The following is a 19,380-nucleotide window of genomic DNA, read 5'->3' on the forward strand; positions in this document are numbered from 1 at the left end:
TCATGAAGAAACTGGAATATTCACAATAAAACGTAGTTTCCTCTCTGGGTTGGAAGGTCAGATGGCAGTCGCTTTCGTAAAAACTAGCTTATGCCAATTATTGGGATTATTTACAAAACGGGCCCCAGGCTCCCGTAAATCGTGGCAAAAAGCAGGGACAACGCTAGAAAGATGATATCGTGCAGGAAAAAAAATATCAGAAGAAATCATTGACGTATAATACCTAAGGACGGGCTAATGGGGCACTAAAAATGGTACTAGTTCAGCGGTGTTACTCACGAATTCCAGCCAATCGTGCAGTCTAACGCAACTAGTTGCGACCAATAGCGCGCGTAATGCGAACTCCTCAAACAATGGCGCTCGTCATGTGAACTCATCAACAAATCGCGTTGTCGCGGTTTCACACCGCTGTATTTGATAGCACACGCAGTTCAAGTGTTATTAATTATAATACGTCATAATTTTATAGGCATTTTTATTTAAAAAATTTGCAAAAAATATCATTAAAATTATATCAGTATTTAAAATAAATGAATGCTTAGATTATTTATTTTACAGTCATTTTCACATCACTAGCTTTAAAGACAGAAAATGTATGATGGTCTTGGAATTGAAAGTAATGGCGGCTTCTCCAGTCATTGCTGTCTTAGTTCTAACTATTGAAATAAGCCTACATTCATAATATAGATGGTTTCACTGAATTGTAGATTATCTTGGTTTTAATCTTTTAGTGTGGTGATTACTTGAAATGTGACTTCGGTCTGTCTCCGAGTATTTATTTTTCCAGATACATACATTTCCAGGTAGGTGAAATGAAATGTCTTCCAGGCATTATAAGATTGACTTTTGTCGGTAATGTCTAGGAGGTATATAAGTAAATAATTGATGTGATCAGTATTAGTTGGTCTAAAGACAAATATTGGAAACAATAACAAATAACTAATCTACTTCTTGTAGTCTAGTGGTCCAGGCTGCTTTCAATTTATTATCAATCCAAACATGGATATGAGTACATATACCGCCTAAATAGATTTAATTCTGCCTCAAGGTATTAGAAGTTCTCATTTATGATTCTTGCTTACCAAATCTTAATACTTTTATCTAGAACAACCACATTTTAAAGTTGTCACTAGAGATTAAATGTAGTAATATCATAAAATTGTGCTCTCTGTAATGTGTATTATACCTATAAGTGTGAAAGATAAATTGCATTTATTATTATTGTGCTGGGAAGTTACTTTTTTACAGAGTTTTGATAGAGAGCACATTTTATCTGCTTATGCTGACTATTGACTCCTTGCTAATTCAAGTTAATATTCTTAGTTTCATTCTTGAATTAATGTAAAATTGTTTGCACATTATGTATTTAAATCACGATTATGTATTTAAAGTAATGCTTCTATTACTTGAAGCTTTAATAGAAATATTATATTCTACTTTGAAATTCTAACAGGTACTCAAGTAATCATACAAAAAATTTTCACAGTTTCCACAGTTAGTCAATGTAGACCAGTGGTCCTCAACAGATGTTCTACACACGACTAGTGGTCCCTGGGAGCATCTCAAGTGATCCACAAATTTATAAATAGAACAACTGTTGATTGTATTTGACATAGGTATACATTTCCAAACAGTCGGAGATCTGATAATTGAACATGGAGTTGTTCTATTTTATTTAGTATAGGCTTTTGATAGATCTTTGTTCTTTTATGAATATGAGTGTAAAATATTACTGATAAAAAGATGGCACACAGTTGTATCCAACACTATCTTAAGCCACTAAAAATAATATGATGCCTAATAAGATACCAAGAGTCCTTTTGGTAGGCGGAGTCAGCTTAGACACTATACCCAGGAGGAACACGAAGGTATGAAATAAATTCAAATCTGTCCTTCAGTTCCTGTATCATAGTTGTAATTTCCATAGGTTGCCTGTGGCCAAAAATCTTATGTTTTTTTTGTGTGATTTTCAATACAACTGTTCTAATTATCTAGTACGAAAGTGTACTGTGTACCAAAATACCAAATTCTTTTTCCCCAAGCTGATATATCAGTTTGTGGGCATTTATTTATTTTGCAAGCATCAAACGGCAACAATGTTTTTACTACAATGTCATGCAGAATGCAATGCGAAGTTTTTATTACAAGACCATGTAAGACGATTGCCAGTGATTTTCTTATTTTGCTACCCTATTAATGTGAAGCAAGGGACACACATGGAAGATAAAAATGATTGAATTGAGTTTAACTAATCTGTAGTGGCACACATACATAGTTCACAGATATAAATTCAATAGATCCACCCTTGTAGAACTCCATTTTACAGTGTGTTGCAGTAGACATTTGCCCTGATGGTCCCATTAAAAAAGTGTTTGAGTAATCATTTTAAGCAAATAATTTTCTTATGACTGGACCTCTACAATCTTGCAACGCGTCTCCTAATTTGTTGTCTGCATAGCTGTATTGTTATACCTACTGTAAAAAAATGTGCAAAGCGACTTTCTTATTATGTTTTCTTAATTTTGAGACATACTTGCCATGCTTTTGAACCAATTTCCACAAAAGTAGATACTATTCTATTTTGATATTTTTTTAAAGATGACCTTAATGTACCAAACATAGTCAATATTTATTTGACTACTAGTCAAATCAGTTTCGTTTATCGAATTTATGTTTTTTATATGAACTACTAGCAAATGACGTCACCGTCAAGTTACCTACGCTTTTAAGTTCTATTAAATTTATAATGTAATATTTTAAATATAGTCAACATCGCTATTACCAAACGAGTATTTAATTTACCAATTATTTAATCATATCAGTTATATCTCAAAGTTCATATTTGTTGAGGTTGGTTGTAGCGGCCAAAGGTGTCTGAGGTAATTAAGAGTCACACGAACCGACCCACCGCTGTACAATAGAAGTTACGCTCTCATTATAAAACGACGTTGTAGAATATAATGAAATTTAGCATTTCAAGTAACAATATATCTGTCTGGTACGAAATTCGTTGCTACAAACTTTGTAATACAAATAAATTGGAGTGAGTGAAAGGTTTATATACAAAACTACTAGTCGCTCTATTTTCTTACCAGATAAATATAATTATATTACGTAAATGGTCACGCCAAGTTTAATTTAATTTAAACATGCAATTTTGAAATGGGAACGTGTCTTCGATTGTTAGGTGGCGGGTCCGTGTGACTCTTAATGTTTCATTAATATGGATAGAGACTGCCTTTTTGAAATATATTGTTTCATGTATAGTTAAATACATCTAATATTATACAATACAATACAAATACTCTTTATTTCACACCTCAATATTATATGTTTATTCATAAACAACATTATGAAGATATTAATGTTATATGTAGTTTTTCATACGATATTACATCCGTAGAACGGCAAAGTGGAGTAGCATGTCTAGTGACGAAGACAAGCCGCCGGCGCCGCCCGTGCGCCTCACCAGCAACCGCGCCGTCGACCGCGTGGACTCCGCCCCCTCCGTCGACATGAGGCCGCTACCCAAAGGTATGCATCTATCGTGACTTATACATGACTGCCCTTCTTCCTGCTTTCCCCAGATTCTCGTAGTTTATTTTAGAGTTTGGGTGGGCGTTTATAAAGGCCTCCTAGGCGTAAAGGCCTAGCCTAGTCGGTAGTGACCCTGCCTACGAAGCAGGAGGTCCCGGGTTCGAATCCTGAGTTATGGATGTTTTGTAAGTATTTGTATATATGTGTGTATTATATAAAGTTGATCAAGCAAATCTTGTCAGTAGAAAAAGGTGACAAATATAAAAAATGTAGGTGCGAAGGGTTATCGTCCCATAGAAAATTTGAATTTCGCGCCTTTTTATTTTATTTTGTTTTATTTAATGAGAAATTTTTCTACTGACAAGATGTGCTTGACCAGCTATATATCGTCGTCAAGTACCCACAACACAAGACTTATTGAGCTTACTGGTGGGACTAGGCCGATCTGTGTAAAATTGTCCTATAATATTTATTTATTTATAAAGAGGTCCTTATGAAATCCAGATGTTTCTTGTCTCCATTCAAGGTTAGCAAAATCATTCGTGGCGTGTGAATTATTTCTTGATGCTCATCTATTGTCGACTAGCAGTACTGATATTTATTGACGCTAGATGTCGACTACAAAATAACGCGCGTTTTGGTAAGATAACGGATGTATGGAGTTACCACTCTTTCTTTACTTATATTACTCTATGGCAGCGGTCGGCAACCTTTTTAGGGTTCCGTACCTCAAAAGGAAAAAACGGAACCCTTATAGGATCACTCGTGCGTCTGTCTGTCTGTCCGTCTGTCACAGCCTATTTTCTCCGAAACTAATAGACCAATTAAGTTGAAATTTGGTACACATGTAATGTAAGATTGTGACCCAAAGACGGACATGTAACGTAAACAAATGAATTTTAAACATAGGGGCCACTTTTGGGGGGTAAATGAGAAAAAAAAAAGAAGTAATTCAAGAAAATAGGCAAAAAATTACCACCCCCCCCCCTTTATATCCGAAACTACTGGGTCTAAAATTAAAAAAAAAATACATAAAATAGGTCTTTACCCATAGATGACAGGAAAACCTATTAGAAATATGCAGTCAAGCGTGAGTCGGACTAATTACTTAGTTTTTGATCCGACCCCTACGGGTTTTTTAAAGGTAATTCACTCGCGTTTCACATATAAAAAATACATTGTAAAAAATTGAGTAATGTACGGAACCCTTGGAACGCGAGTCCGACTCGCACTTGGCCGGTTTTTAGTAGCTAAGGGCCACATAGCACTTAACGAAGTGGACGCGGGCCGCACTTTGTTAATATTTATGACTTTATCAGACATTGTCATTTGTCAATATTACATACAAAATAGCCAGTGAGGCCCGCGGGCTGCTGGTTGCCGTCCGCTGGTTCTTACTGACTACCAAGTTGTGTCTGCCAGACTATATTGTAATGAGTATTGAAAACAATAGAAACCTACCTAAAATGAACGCACTGACTAATCCTTTCGCGTTGTGGATTGCGTTTGTACTTATGTGACAACTAATGACGTATCTCACATTGTTATAGAACCTGATGACGGCAGTGACAGGAAAAAGAAAACATTGAAGGCTAAAATTAAGGGGTCGAAAAGCACCGCACACAATGATAACAAGCCTAACATTAGCTATCCAACCAATTTCGAGCACACGGTCCATGTGGGATTTGACGCGGTTACTGGAGAATTTACGGTAAGGACCTATTTCAATTGAATACCTGTTTTATTCAAGAATATCCAAATACAAATACAAATTATTTATTGTTTGAATGTGAGTGGTTATAAATGGTGATAGGGTTAGTCATTTGGTTCCATCACAAACAGCCACAATTTGGCGTACAATACTTTGACTCTATGCATGTCATCAAAACCAATAAAAAATAAAAAATATATAGGAATGTCAGACTAAACAATATGGTTTAGTAATAATATAAACAGACAGACATGACGAATCTATAAGGGTTCCGTTTTTTACCATTTGGCTACGGAACCCTAAAAATTAACCTGTCTTTATGATGGTAATTGCGATTGATGACATATATCACGATAGAGTAGCACAAGTCTATAAAAATGTTGTGTCAAAAACTTAGCACCACTTGAGGTTATAAAAAGGCTCTGGCTAAATGGCTTTCGTTTGAACCAACTGAACGCAACATCCTGTCTAAGGGGATACAAACGTTAGGCTGAAGCGGGATCAATTTGACTCTAATTAATATTATACTGGAACATGGGTTGGTTTATTATCCACAAATAACAAGCTGCGTATTTGTTTTTATTCTAGCGTATTTTTTAGAAATGCTGTTATTTTGTTTTGTGGCTTAAATATTATTCAACAAGCTTAACTATAGTTTCACGTTTTTTATTTGTTTTAAGGCCTGTGCACACCGGCTGCGTGTGCGTGACGTGCACGTGTGCGTGCGGCGTTGTAGTATACATAGCCTTACGAAAGACGGCACACCACTTGCGTGACGTGTGCGTTTGCAGCTCCACCATTTTAGAGCACGCGCACGCGCACGTCACGCACACGCAAGCCGGTGTGCACAGGCCTTTAATGCTTAGCTCTGTTTTAAATCGATAACATAATGAAGTAAATATACGAGGGTTGTTTGAGAAGTAACTTGTTTCGTCTACGTATAGATGGCGTTGGCGCCAACTCTGTTTGTATTGATTTAGTTTAGTAACTAGCCCAAGAAAGATACAATCGGCTAGTATGGCGGAATGGAAATAATTAGTAATAGCTGAACTATTCAGTGTATGGGACAGACAATAAATCTAGTGATTACGTCGACACATAATCCAAATAAATATATTACATTTAGGTATTTAAAAAAAAATGTAAAAATATAAAAAATCACAGAAAATTTGTAAAAAATATTAATAACATTTTTTAAATTAATACTCATAGAGAAATATTTGATTTATAACATTAAGCATGAATCACACAAAAAATAATTATGTATCCTACATTTAAAGTAAGTAACCTACGGTTATTATTAAATTCAGTATATTTCCGTCCTCAAAAATGGTAATAGGCTATTTTTTCTCTAATTATTTCCAAATTATAATAAGTACAAGCGTTGCAATTTAATCGTACACTAAATAATACCGTATGGTGGGTTTTATGGGGTTGTGCTTTAATTTCCTGGTTAAAAATGGTAATAGATCAATATCATATGGGATTTTCGTTGAGTTCTCGATCGTCGAATACTGTAAAAATCGGCTTGAAATATGATTCATAACACAAAAAACCATCAAAAACGTTATCGTTGCTTTAAAATTGCCGCGCACGAGCCAGCGAGCTAACGCGATTGGTCGTTGCATGGAGCGGGCGGCGGAACGATGAAACTTCCCCCCGCCCCGAGCGCGAATATTTAAAAAAGTATTTAGTATATTTACTATTTACTCGGTCAAGACATATGTACCAGTGAAATTAAAAAATATGGGAGACTAGATTCGAACTACTTATCAGCTTTAATCTGGGCAAGAGTGCTGTAAATAAGAAAGTAAATTTTATATAATTGCAGGCTTTCCGTCTTTGCGTGCGCGTTAAATTTAATACAATAATAGGCCAATTATATTGGGCTATTATACCGAAACACACATAATTTGATAGCAGAAAAAGACGCGAAATTAAAATTTTCTTAGGGATTTCAAATCTTCGCGCCTATAAGTTTAAACCATTTAAGGTTTCAATAGCGGTCATTTAAGTACCACCCCTCACCACTAAAATGTAATTATCAAAAACGACAGTTGCTAATGTTCCCCAAAGTAAGCATTTCTAGTTATTGCTGCAATACAGTGGTACCGGGCACCTTACGACGCAAGGCCGAGCAGGAATCGCAAACCTTAAAATATTTGCACTAATTAATTGAGTTAGGATTTTGTTAGTACTCTTTAATTGAATAGCAAAAAATATAAGTTAAGTATTAGAAATACCGTTTTTACTCGATTTTTAACTAAGTAATTATTGTTAAACTTATTTTTACCGTGTGGTGTCGGTTAAAATTTCACTAAGTAACATCATTTATTTTGGCGACTAGGGCAATAAAAGTCGACACCATAACCAACAAATTAACAAACAACAAAAATTTGCAGTAATATTCCAAAACTCGACTGAACGCAAGCGCACCCGAACATGGAATGACTGACTAAAATGGCGGACCAAGTGTGCCACTCCCCTGACTCAGAGTCCTGTCATAAAACGTAAGGCCGTGGTATTCGTCAGGGGGTAGCTGAGCGGCGAGCGGTGAATGCAGGTAGCAATAAGGTGTTCAGTTACTGTTTTTATAATTTGAAATGACTTCGTTTCCAATGTAGAAATAATCAAACAGACTTTAGAAGCATTTAATATTTTATTTGTGGCCGTATAAATTATGTTTTGTAAATTAACTACAATTGTTCATATTTGTGGATAAAACAATATACATATATTTACTATATAATTCATACTAAATTAACATTAAATAAATACATTATTTTTGACATAAAAATACATTGCGCGTATTTAGCTACTTAGCAAGCACTTTGTTTGATTACGATACCTGCAAGCAAGTAGTAAGTCTATGGCTCCATCCTATCCTGTACCACGATATACAAGCGATAACATTTTTGCGACAGTTTTGTATAGATAATGGGTTTGTCGCTAGAAAATTACGATATCGAGATAAAAGTCAGGTCTATGAGGGCTATTGAAACCTTAAATGGTTTTTACATACATGTTTTAAATTTGCCGCGCTTTTTCAAGTCATGCTGATTCACTATAGAATAGTAATCGAATTGGTTCAGATTTAACGTTCAATGCATATATTGCATATAAATAACATAATTTTGGACTAAGTACATACCTACATGACATCGGGCTATGGTTTGGCGCACCGTGTTACGCGCGCGCGCTAATGTGTTACGGCTGTTAAGTGGAGTCCAGACGGGATGATCAAATCGACCGATTTGATCAGAAATGAAATTGGGGTCAATCTCCAAATTAAGCAACAATTAAACAACTGTACCGATATTTGGAACCTCAGAATAATATTGAGAGTAGAGATGCACCGGATAGTGACATTAGTGACCCACTATCCGGCCGAATACCGGATATTAACTTTGCTAGATTTCAGAGTAAACAAATTGGATTTAAGAAACAGTCACGGTCATATTGTACTTACTCGTTTATTATTTCAAAACAATTTAAAAATCCACATCCACTCACTTGCACGCGTAGGTACCTACTCATTTCGAACATAGAAATGAGTCCGCGCCAACGTTCACCACGAAACAGGTTAAAACCTGCACAATGCGCACCTAAAAACCGAAATGTAGGTATTATTCCGCCGGCGGATGGTCAGGCCGAATACCCGGTATCCGACCAAACAACTATCCATTGCATCTCAAATTGAGAGTGGCAACACTGTCGTAGGTCGTATTGCTCCTTTCTAGCATATACGTCCCTCGCTCCTACACTCCCACCACACAGGCAGGTTGCTTTGTCAGTTATTCAAGGCAAATTTTCAAGTCATTGGCTTGCTGTTTTTCCATCTAGAAGGTCGTGAAGCTAAATTACTGGTGAGTTTTTGAATTTGTACCTCAGTTTAGCTGACTATATTGAAATAGTTATTTATTTTACAAGGGGGCAAAGTTATTGTTTAACCGCTCGTGCTAATATTGCGAGTATCAATATTCGAAACATGGAATCTTGAGCGTTGCGAGGGTTTCAAAGCACGAGGGTTAAACAAAATTTGCCCCAATTGAAACACAAAATCTTTCACTACATCAACCTGAAGCAAATATTAAATGTAATAATCAAATACAAATGAATGTTATTAAATATTTATCATCCAAAATCATGATTTAAAAGTCAATTCTACCAGCAAACATAACAAAACAACTCAAAATTTGCATTTGATTACTTTGCCTCACTTGTGATTAAAATGTAAGTTTGCTCTTAGTTTTTGAAGTGCAAAGTAAGCCTTTCCGAGCTGGTGTGGTGAAAAACAGTTTCTAACGGCTTATGCCATGATATGACGTGAAAGTGTTTTCAAAGGCTGCCTGCGTGCACCGTGGCTATGCCAATGAAAATACTGAAGTACATATCTTTAAAAACACATCGAGTTAGTAAAGCGTGCACGTGTTACCATTACATACTACATGAAGTCTCTTCTGAGTCTTGTTAGTTTAAATCTTTCTGTGTGTATAATAAGGTTTGAAATTTGAATACTTAAATGGTGAATGGCATACCCTTCAGTTTTCAAGTGATTTGTGTTTTCGAATACGAATGGTACGGCTAGTTAATACGCGTTACGTAGAACCTACGTATTAAGGTAGACTATGATATGGCGAGGAGGTTTCATCTGTCTCAGTATCTATCAGCAATTTGTCTTTTTATCCCGTTCAGGGTTAGTATAATATAGCAGAATGTGACATCCTGCGGATAAAGGTACCTTATGGCGATTGGCGCTTACGCTATTATTAACGCCGCTCCAATATTATTGCAACGCTATGCGGCATAAGCGCCAGCCGCCATAAGGTACCTTTATCGCGGGACGTCACAAATAAACTTTTAGTAATAAAAGTGCTGATAAAAAGAGATACAAGGTAACGAACAAACCTACATCCCATTGTGGGTTAGTACTTCGGCAATTCATAATTCATATACTTAAATTTGACTAGAAACAGAGAGAGATTAGCATGGCTCTGCGCAAGAATGACATACGAAATCGTGAAATATTTCACTCTTTATCTACCTACTTATTTCTTTCCAACTAGATGTTTGATTTTGAATAAAATATTGGTAAAAATGTAGGTAGGTACTTAAATAAATAATTTAGCAGGTACTTACTTACCTATAGCTTAAAAGATTAAGGAAAAGAACTTTTGCATGTAGTTGTTATTTTGGATTTAATTACACTTCACATATATATAATTTTTTATCTAAGTCTTTATTTAACATCTATAAAAATATGATCAAATTTTTAGGTAGGATATCCACAACGCAGGCTTCGTCAGGTGGTCACAAATGCAAATCATATATATAAAATCGAAAAACCAGAACGGGATAAAAAACGAGGGAAGAAGAGAGATGGCACCTTACAAATTTCTAAAAAAGTTTTTGACACGTTTCACGAATAAGACGCACGTATGATAAGAAAAAGCTGTTCTAATCTATTATCTAAATATGAGAATATAACTAGAGCATAAAAACTATCGCTTTCGATGCGTATTTAACTTACAATAAGCAAAGGAAATTTTCATAACATTCTTCATTTTACGACTATCGGCCATTTTCGGAAACTCTGTTGGTTTCGTTTCGATCTTCAAATGACCAAAATTATGTTTGTTATGTTGGTATGCAGTGATTTCGGCTTTTTTTACTCGAAGTAAAATAAAAAGTGCTGTCAATGTCAACCTTCGTAGCCCCCATACTAATGACTTCTGTCATATTACTAATAATTTGCATTTCGTTGTTTTAAATTTATTTTCGAGTTATATTATTCAGATGACTTTTATGGCTTCGGCAACCATTGCCATTCGTCCGGGGAACGGGCTGCCGAGAAAGCCCAAAAATAAAAAGTTGATACGTTAATATGAAGTCCATCAGTTCAAGGGATGACTTTAGAGATATAATCAATTCGGGAATTGTTTTCTCGCGTAATAAGATACGACTCGACCAGGTAAGATTTTTCTTCTTGCTGAAAGTCACCATCAGATATATCGGAGCGGATGAGGTATTCACAAATATCTGAACCATGTAAATTATGTATAATGTAATCAAAGTGTATGTTCAGATATTTTTGAGCGACCTTGGTGGCTACGATATATATCTAATGGCGACTACACATTCATAAAGCAAATGTACAGTCAGTATGAAATAGATAGTGACGGCTAAAGTAGCCAAATATATCGTAATATAACTTTGTTGCCATAGAAATAATAAAAATGTGTTCCGATATATTTGGCGATATATTTGGGTATTGGAGAGACCAAAGCGGCTGAGCTTCCGTGGCTCGGACACAAAGAGAATGGGAGAGGATCGTGCCGAGAGCGTACTTGGGACAACGAAGTGGGAGACAGCCGATGGACGTCCTAGGTACCGCTGAAACGACGTAGTTGCTCTAGACCTGCCCAACCTCCGCCATGCTGACTGGCGAGAGCTATCGCAAGACCGAGAAACATGGCGTGATCTGGAGTCGGAGGCCAGGACTCACTTTGGGTCGTTGCATCACCGTAGCCGTAGTAAGTAATGTTAATATCCAGAAAGGGAAATGGGGACTACGTTTGTATGAAAAGGCGATTATCGATTTATGGGCGGTGATCGTCCATATTATTCTTAAGGCGGAAATTAATCTAATGAACGTTTTGGAACTAGGCTTATAAAAATAAAGAATAATTTTATGTTGAAACAAGTTGTTATAAATGTGACGTCCCACAGGTAAACGTACCTTATGGTGGTTGGCGCTTACGCTATTATTCGTTAATAATAGCATCGCTCCAATATTATTGCGGCGCTATGCGACGTAATCGGCAGCCGCCATAAAGTACCTTTTGCCGTGGAACGTCACAAATACCTACGTAGATGAAAAGATACAATCTTGCCTTTTATTCATCAAATCACATCATTTTTTGAGAAATTTGCGAATTAAGTTATCCAAGTAACGACTACAATTAAATAAGAAATGGGATATCACAGTTATAAACCCTGGCAAGGTTGCATATATATCCAACCCTGTCTGACTGTGTTATTAATTATTATGTACATAGTAATGTCGGCAGTTAAATAAACATAAAATAAACTCTATATTTCATTTACGCGAGCGGAGCCGCGGGCCCGTCTAGTTTATAGATATGTGTATATTATATATTTCGTCGTCTAGTACCCACAACACAAGCCTTATTGAGCTTACTGTGGGACTAGGTCAATCTGTGTAAAATTGTCCTATAGTATTTATTTATTTATTTAATGGCATATATACCTATGTTAATTATACAAAATGTACCTATCAAATTGTATACTTTACTAAATATCTCTCTCCTCATTGGTGTTACAATAAAGGGTGTACTACATTTATAATATAATTATATTACATACACATAATAAGTATATCATAGGATATGTATAATCACATTGGTTTGGCGTCTTCCCACCACCAGGCGATAACAAACATGCTTCAATATTATTCTTAGGTTCCGAATATCGGTACAGCTGTTTAATGACAGCGTTTACACAAAAATAAAACGCTAATTAAATAACTTACCATATTCGGAACTACAGATGCAACGGATAGTTGTTTGGCCGCATACAGGATACCGGATATACGGCCTGACCATAGGCCGAATATTCGGTATTCGGGCGCCGAATATTCGGCCGGCGGAAATATACCTACATTCCGATTTTTCAGGTGAGCATTGTGGAAGTTTTGCCCTGTTTCGTAATGAACTTTTGCACGGACTCATATAGGTCTATCACTACGAAATTAGTGCGCGAGCTAGTGAATGGAACGTTTAAATTGTTTTAAAATAATAATCGAGTACGATTATATTCCGATATCAAGCATAGTTACTATCCGGTATCCGGCCGGATATTAAAATAAGGGCGAGATAGGATACCGGATAATAACCGAATATCCGGTGCATCTCTATTCGGAACCTAAAGTTTTAATCCTGCATGGTGCACATATGTATAATTTTGAGACAATGACTTGAAAATTTATCTTGTATAACTGACAAAGCAACCTGCCTGTGTGGTAGGAGTGTGGGGGAGAGAGGGACGTATATGCTAGAAAAAGACAATACGACCTAGGGGCTGTCCATAAATGACGTCATCTATTTTTGACGATTTTTGCCCCCTGCCCCAAATTTGAAATGACGTAATTTATGAATAGCCTCCTGTGACAGTGTTGCCACTCTCAATATTGTTCTTAGGTTCCGAATATGGTAAGTTACGTAATTAGCGTTTTATTTTTGTGTAAAACGTTGTCATTTTAAAGCCGTACTTTTGGCCTTATTACAAAGGAATAAGGTGCAAAAGTGTAAACATATCTTTGGCGTCGACTATTATTATACTATGTTATACTTATGAAGCCTCCTCCACACTCGTGCGCGAATCGCGGCGTGAAGCCGCGAACGCGAGTGTGGCGTCGATTTTCGCAGACAGCGAGAGGGGGCTTTCTGAAACTTAGGAACGTAAACTAGTTATGAATAGAAAGAGCACGAAATAGTCAATATAATACGTTTGTTGAAAAAAAAAGTCTACAGACGCTTAGGCGCGAAAGGTTATTGTCTCATAGAAAATTTGAATTTCGCGCCTTTTTCTACTGACAAAGTTGTTGGATAGACTTTAATATAAAATTAAAGAGTGGGCCTACACACTTCGCTGTGACAGAATGTGAAAGTGTCACCAAAACTGTCAAATGACTACGATAATAAGTATTCCTTTTATAATGCCACTCCACACTATGCCATTCTGAAATTAAATAAGAACGATAGTCATGCGAAATTTTTATTTTTGTAGTGGGTCATAACGTTGACGACTGACGTGTATAATTTGAACATCAACCAATACTAAAATAATGTTGGAAATTATATCAGTTATTTTTAATTAGCTATCATTCACGCGCGCGTTCATTTCGCTCAGACTTGGCCGCACAAATATTTGGTGCGAGCGGGACGCCCGCGCACGTTCGAATTGGCCTGTCACTTGTAGCAACTTGTAGTTAAGTACATACTTACCTACATACTATCCACGCGTCCTTGGCACGAACTCCCGCCACCGCCCGCATTGAAACTGTACCCGCGCGCCGCAAGGAAATGTAATCCTTAGCATTAGCGCACAGAGTTCAAATTTGGTAGTTTCATTTAGCGAATTTGTTAAATTGCTCTTATTTATTACATTGACCATGTTTTAGTGTGATTATGTATTGAATATCACTTTGAACGTTATCAGAACAAAGTCTGCTAGAAATTATATCTATAACCATTTTTTCTAGCACGTTTAAGGCGTAAATATATATAAAAGTGATACAAATAATATTGATGTTGGATTCTCGGATAAATAGCTTAATGAAGTAGTTTTATGGTAATTAAATCAAAGACTTAATTATAACTTTTTTTTTATATCAAGTTACGACGTATATCCGTGAGGTCCCGCAATTTATTGAATTAGTTATTTTTCGTGTAAATATTTTGACCGATTCCATTGTCGACTCATTATATATATTATTTTCGTCACGTTTACGAACTAAAAATACTATTACTATTTTTAACAAACAAGAACGGCTCTTTTTTTAAACTATTTTTTTTTACCTACTTCCGGAGGGAAAGTTGGTTGGATTCGAAAATAAAGTATCTTAAAATGATCTAAAGAACAGGAATAAAAAAAAATTGCCTATTACTAATTAATGTTTAACGTAAGCGTATCTTTCTTGGGCTAAACTAAAAATATATAATCTGTGGCGTCATGTCATTTTTGGCGGGAATTTAACATTTGACAGTAGTTCAAAGAAAAGTGGTCTGAGTTAAGCGGGAAAATGGAGAAAATTGGAATTCGTGGAGTCATTCAGTTCTTTTTTTTGGAAGGCAAAACTGCGAAACAAATTCATGAAAGGATTTTACCTACGTTGGGTAGTTCGTATCCTTCCTACGAAACGGTTCGACTTTGGGTAAATGAGTTTAAGCGAGGCAGGACAAGCATTGAAGATGCACCTCGCCCTGGAGCTCCGAAAACGGCAGTTTCACCAGAAGTCATCGATAAAATCCATGATTTAGTTTTAGCCGACCGAAGATTGAAAATACGCGAATTAGCTGAAGCCACAAACATCTCTTCTGAACGGGTGCATTTTATTTTACACAACGAGTTGCACATGAAAAAGCTTTGTGCAAGGTGGGTGCCGCGATTACTGACTCCAGAACAAATGCGTATTCGCATGCGAATATCTGATGAAAATTTGCAGGTGTTAAAAAAAAATCCAACAGATTTTATTCGCCGTTTTGTCACTATGGATGAAACCTGGATCCACCACTACATCCCGGAGACGAAACAACAGTCGAAACAATGGGTTGGTCATGGTGAGCCAGCTCCAAAGAAAGCCAAATGCATTCCGTCTGCTGGAAAGGTGATGGCGTCTGTGTTTTGGGACGCAAAGGGTATCCTTTTAATTGACTACCTTGCCAAGGGAAAAACTATAACTGGTGCATACTATGCATCACTTTTGGATCAGTTAAAGGCGGCAATAGCTGAAAAACGTCCAGGTTTGGCAAAAAAGAAAGTGATATTTATATTTTTACATGACAATGCTCCGGTGCATTCAAGTCGTGTCGCTGCACAAAAATTGTCGGAGTTACGATTTGAACTTCTTCCACACCCTGCTTATTCACCCGATTTGGCTCCGTCGGACTATCACCTCTTCCCGAAACTCAAAACATTTCTCTCAGGGCGAAAATTTAAGTCCAATGAGGAGGTTATACGGGAGGTCAATGCGTATTTCGAGGCCCTTGAAGAGACGCACTTCCGTGAAGGCATAGAGACGTTGCAGATTCGTTGGGACAAGTGCATACAACTTCGGGGGGATTAAGTAGAAAAATAAAATAAATAAATTTGCAATATTATTATTTTTTCATATCAAACCAAGTTACTTCTCAAACAACCCTCGTACGAATATCGTTAGTTGACAACTAAAACTCATTAATTATTAAAAAATAATTAAACACAAAATCGCCCTTATGATGGTACTAATATGGTTCACTATGGCTATGAACTTGTGGTGGTAATTAGTGAGTTTTGCTTGTCACCTGACGATATATGTGTGTTGTGCATCGAGTATAATTTTATCATATTTTAGTTGCTGGAAAATACTGATTATTATTAATTATACTGTGGACTTATAAATGCGTTCATATAAGAACACAAAATTTGTCGCTTTGCCTTATGCTCACAAACATATAGAGTTCACAGTAGGAATAAACATGAATTAAAACATTACAAGAGAGACAACAAGAGTAATTAATAGCGTTGTTGTAACACTGATTTGTAGCAAATTGATAACCCATACTAATACAGCAAACACTAATCTATATGTAAACAGGCACCTTAGTGCCTTAGCAAGTGTACACACTCGTAGGGGCTTTTGATTAGTATACCAGTTTATTATTGTTACTTAATTTAATCCTCCTCATCCTTGATATTAACGGACATTTAAAAAAACCGTGTAGAATCTGTTTTTGTCTTAGGCGACACCGCTTAGAACGATGTATATTTGGTAAAACAAGCTGATCTAGTGATGAGTAGTCATGAGCGAAAATTCATAACTGATAGCTACAAGTAAATGGAAATAATGCCGGAATTAGCGTGGCTTAGCAGATTTTCCCCTAATTTTCTGGGCGTAGCTAGTTGTGGCAGTTAGTGGCATAAAAACAGCTTAGTATGGTCCAAAGAACTACCGCGCCAAGTGACATTGCTTAACACGAATGCTCGGACTCACTGCCACTATTTCTTCCACTAAGTTAACTCAAAATAAATTAACAATAGGTAATCTGAAAGTGAGCATGAAACTTTCCTAATTACACCTCGAACGGATTTGGCTGCTTTGACATTTATTAGTAATTTAAGCTACAGAGGTGGTGCATAATTGTTTTCTTTGGTATTTTCACGGAAACGTTCGTATTTGTCATGCTACTTCAATCAACCTCAGTACTTTTTGGTCTTTTTGTACCAACATTGACTGAAATAGCAAGACACGTTCGTATCTCGTTATCTCTTACGTTTCCGTGAAAATCCGAAGGATAATAATTATTGCACTACATCTGTAGATACTTCCATGTGCCGATTTCTACATATAATTTTACATAGATATTAGATTTGTATTGTTGACTCGTAATCATAAATCATACTATACTCGTAGTGTTAACAGTAATTGATTCCTTATTCGCAACTCAATGTACCTAGTAGTATCATTCATTTAATTCTGCATGCATCATAACTGCTGAGGTCCATTTTTCCCGTCCTTAAGTTAGTGACTTTGTAGACAAGTTACTAAAGGTTGACATTACTTATAATTTTAATAGAGATTTTGTAGAAATCAGATGTTCTTAATATGCTATTTTTTAATATTTTAACATAGCATTCAATAACATAGGACTGAAGATGTAATATTATAAAACATATTAAGTGTGCCAATAGTTGTTGTTGTTTTTGTTTAACCCCTCGTGTGCTAACATGTATATCCGATCAAGCGAAATGTTCAAAAAGTGGAAACTGAAACTTTGCTCCCGAGTGAAACACTAAATTTTCACCACTCCAACGCGTGGAAAATACTACCTGTAAAACAATACAACTCAAATTCATATGAATGTTATTAATTATTTATCAAATATTCAAAAAGTCAATTCTATCAGCCAACATGAGCAATCCACTCGAAATTGGCATCAGATAAGTTTGCCGCAGATGTGGATATAATGCTACTTTCTTATCAGTTTTTGAAGTACCAAAAGAGTTTTTACGAGCTGGTGTGGTGAAAAATAAATTTTTGGGTTATCTATTTACATAATAAAGGTACGCTTGTAAGTAGCCACGTAAATCAATTGGTTTATCAATGCAAAATCAAATAATATAACTGAAAACGGGCCCGACTTAACACTGGTCAATAATAAAGAAGAAAATATTCTGTGTATTTTTATTCTACGACGTTTAAATGTGTTGTTTACGGAATACTCTCAACCGTAATGAATTCGAGTGATTTCTCCTTTTCTTTGTTGTTTCTCTTAACTAAATACGTAAATTAATTTCATAATGTTAATTGAATCATTGAAAAATTTTAGGATGTGTTTAGATAGAAACTTACGTATTCTTGTAGAGTAGGTACACAGTTTAGAAACGTACAAATATGTATTTAGATATTTATTTCTCCAATAAAAATAAACTATGGATGGAGTGCCATGATTATCGCTTTTGTTTCAAGCTGCCTATAACAGTAAGTAATAGCATATTGTGTTAGCATATAGTAGTATAATAGCCTATGCATTACATGTCCTTGTTTTCACTTCTCTATTTAAATGTATCAGCAAACAACCGGATAATCAAAAAATGTCGACGGCTAATGCCGACATGGTTGAAGAGTTGAATGCCTGGGTGGGCAGACACGTTTTTCGAATATTGCGCAGTGTGATACTACAACAGAGTTGACACAGCTTTGTGTGCTATGCAAAGAGAATTTATACTAGAGGGATATTGTCAAAGTAAATTACGTAGTCTGTACATTTACTGCCATCTTTCGACACAAATAATTAACACATTTAGAACGCCATTTGACTTTGATCCTTATTTTTTCACTGATGTGTTAAATTTGTAAAATGTCAAAAAGTATCGCCAATCTAGTCGAGAACGCCAAACGTATGGCGCCACCGCTCGAAAAGATGGCACCATACGTTTGGCCTGTCCTTTTTGTATCGTGGTGATATTGTAGAGAATTTGCTACCTGACTGTACCATAATTATATGAAGTTTATATTTTATGGCAAAACAGATAAATATTTTTTCATAGGTAGGTACTTATTAACAAGCTTTTATTAGGTCGAGACCTGTATGTAACTATGTAATGGAATCTAAGGTAACTAACTTAACCATATTCCAAGGATCGTAGCGTCATGAAAATTGGCAGCTGTATGCAGTTCGGATGACAATACAATAATATGGTACTGTCGAACTGATCTAATGATGGAGACAGGAGGTGGCCATAGGAACTCTCGACCTGTATGTAACCAACTATGTAATGGAATCTAAGGTAACAAATTTAACCATCTTCCAAGGATCATAGCGTCATGAAAATTGGTAGCTGTATGTAGT

The 19,380-nt window shown here is 36.1% G+C and overlaps 1 protein-coding gene and 1 non-coding gene across 3 annotated transcripts in view; both read left to right on the top strand.

Moving 5' to 3' along the window:
- The first annotated feature begins 603 nt into the window (after positions 1-603).
- LOC134678888 (serine/threonine-protein kinase Pak) overlaps positions 604-19,380 on the top strand; it is a 30,461-nt gene continuing 11,684 nt past the window's right edge. For both annotated transcript variants that reach the window (XM_063537632.1, XM_063537633.1), the window contains exons 1-3: positions 604-803; positions 3,404-3,534; positions 5,088-5,248. In XM_063537632.1, the coding sequence (XP_063393702.1) occupies positions 3,423-3,534; positions 5,088-5,248 (273 nt within the window). In that variant the 5' untranslated portion in view covers positions 604-803; positions 3,404-3,422. The remainder of the gene's footprint in view (positions 804-3,403; positions 3,535-5,087; positions 5,249-19,380) is intronic.
- Positions 10,177-10,287, top strand: LOC134679516 (U6 spliceosomal RNA). The gene has a single exon (XR_010100341.1). It is a non-coding gene; the product is annotated as a U6 spliceosomal RNA (small nuclear RNA).

This window comes from Cydia fagiglandana, chromosome Z (genome assembly GCF_963556715.1).
Source record: "Cydia fagiglandana chromosome Z, ilCydFagi1.1, whole genome shotgun sequence".
Lineage (NCBI taxonomy): Eukaryota > Metazoa > Arthropoda > Insecta > Lepidoptera > Tortricidae > Cydia > Cydia fagiglandana.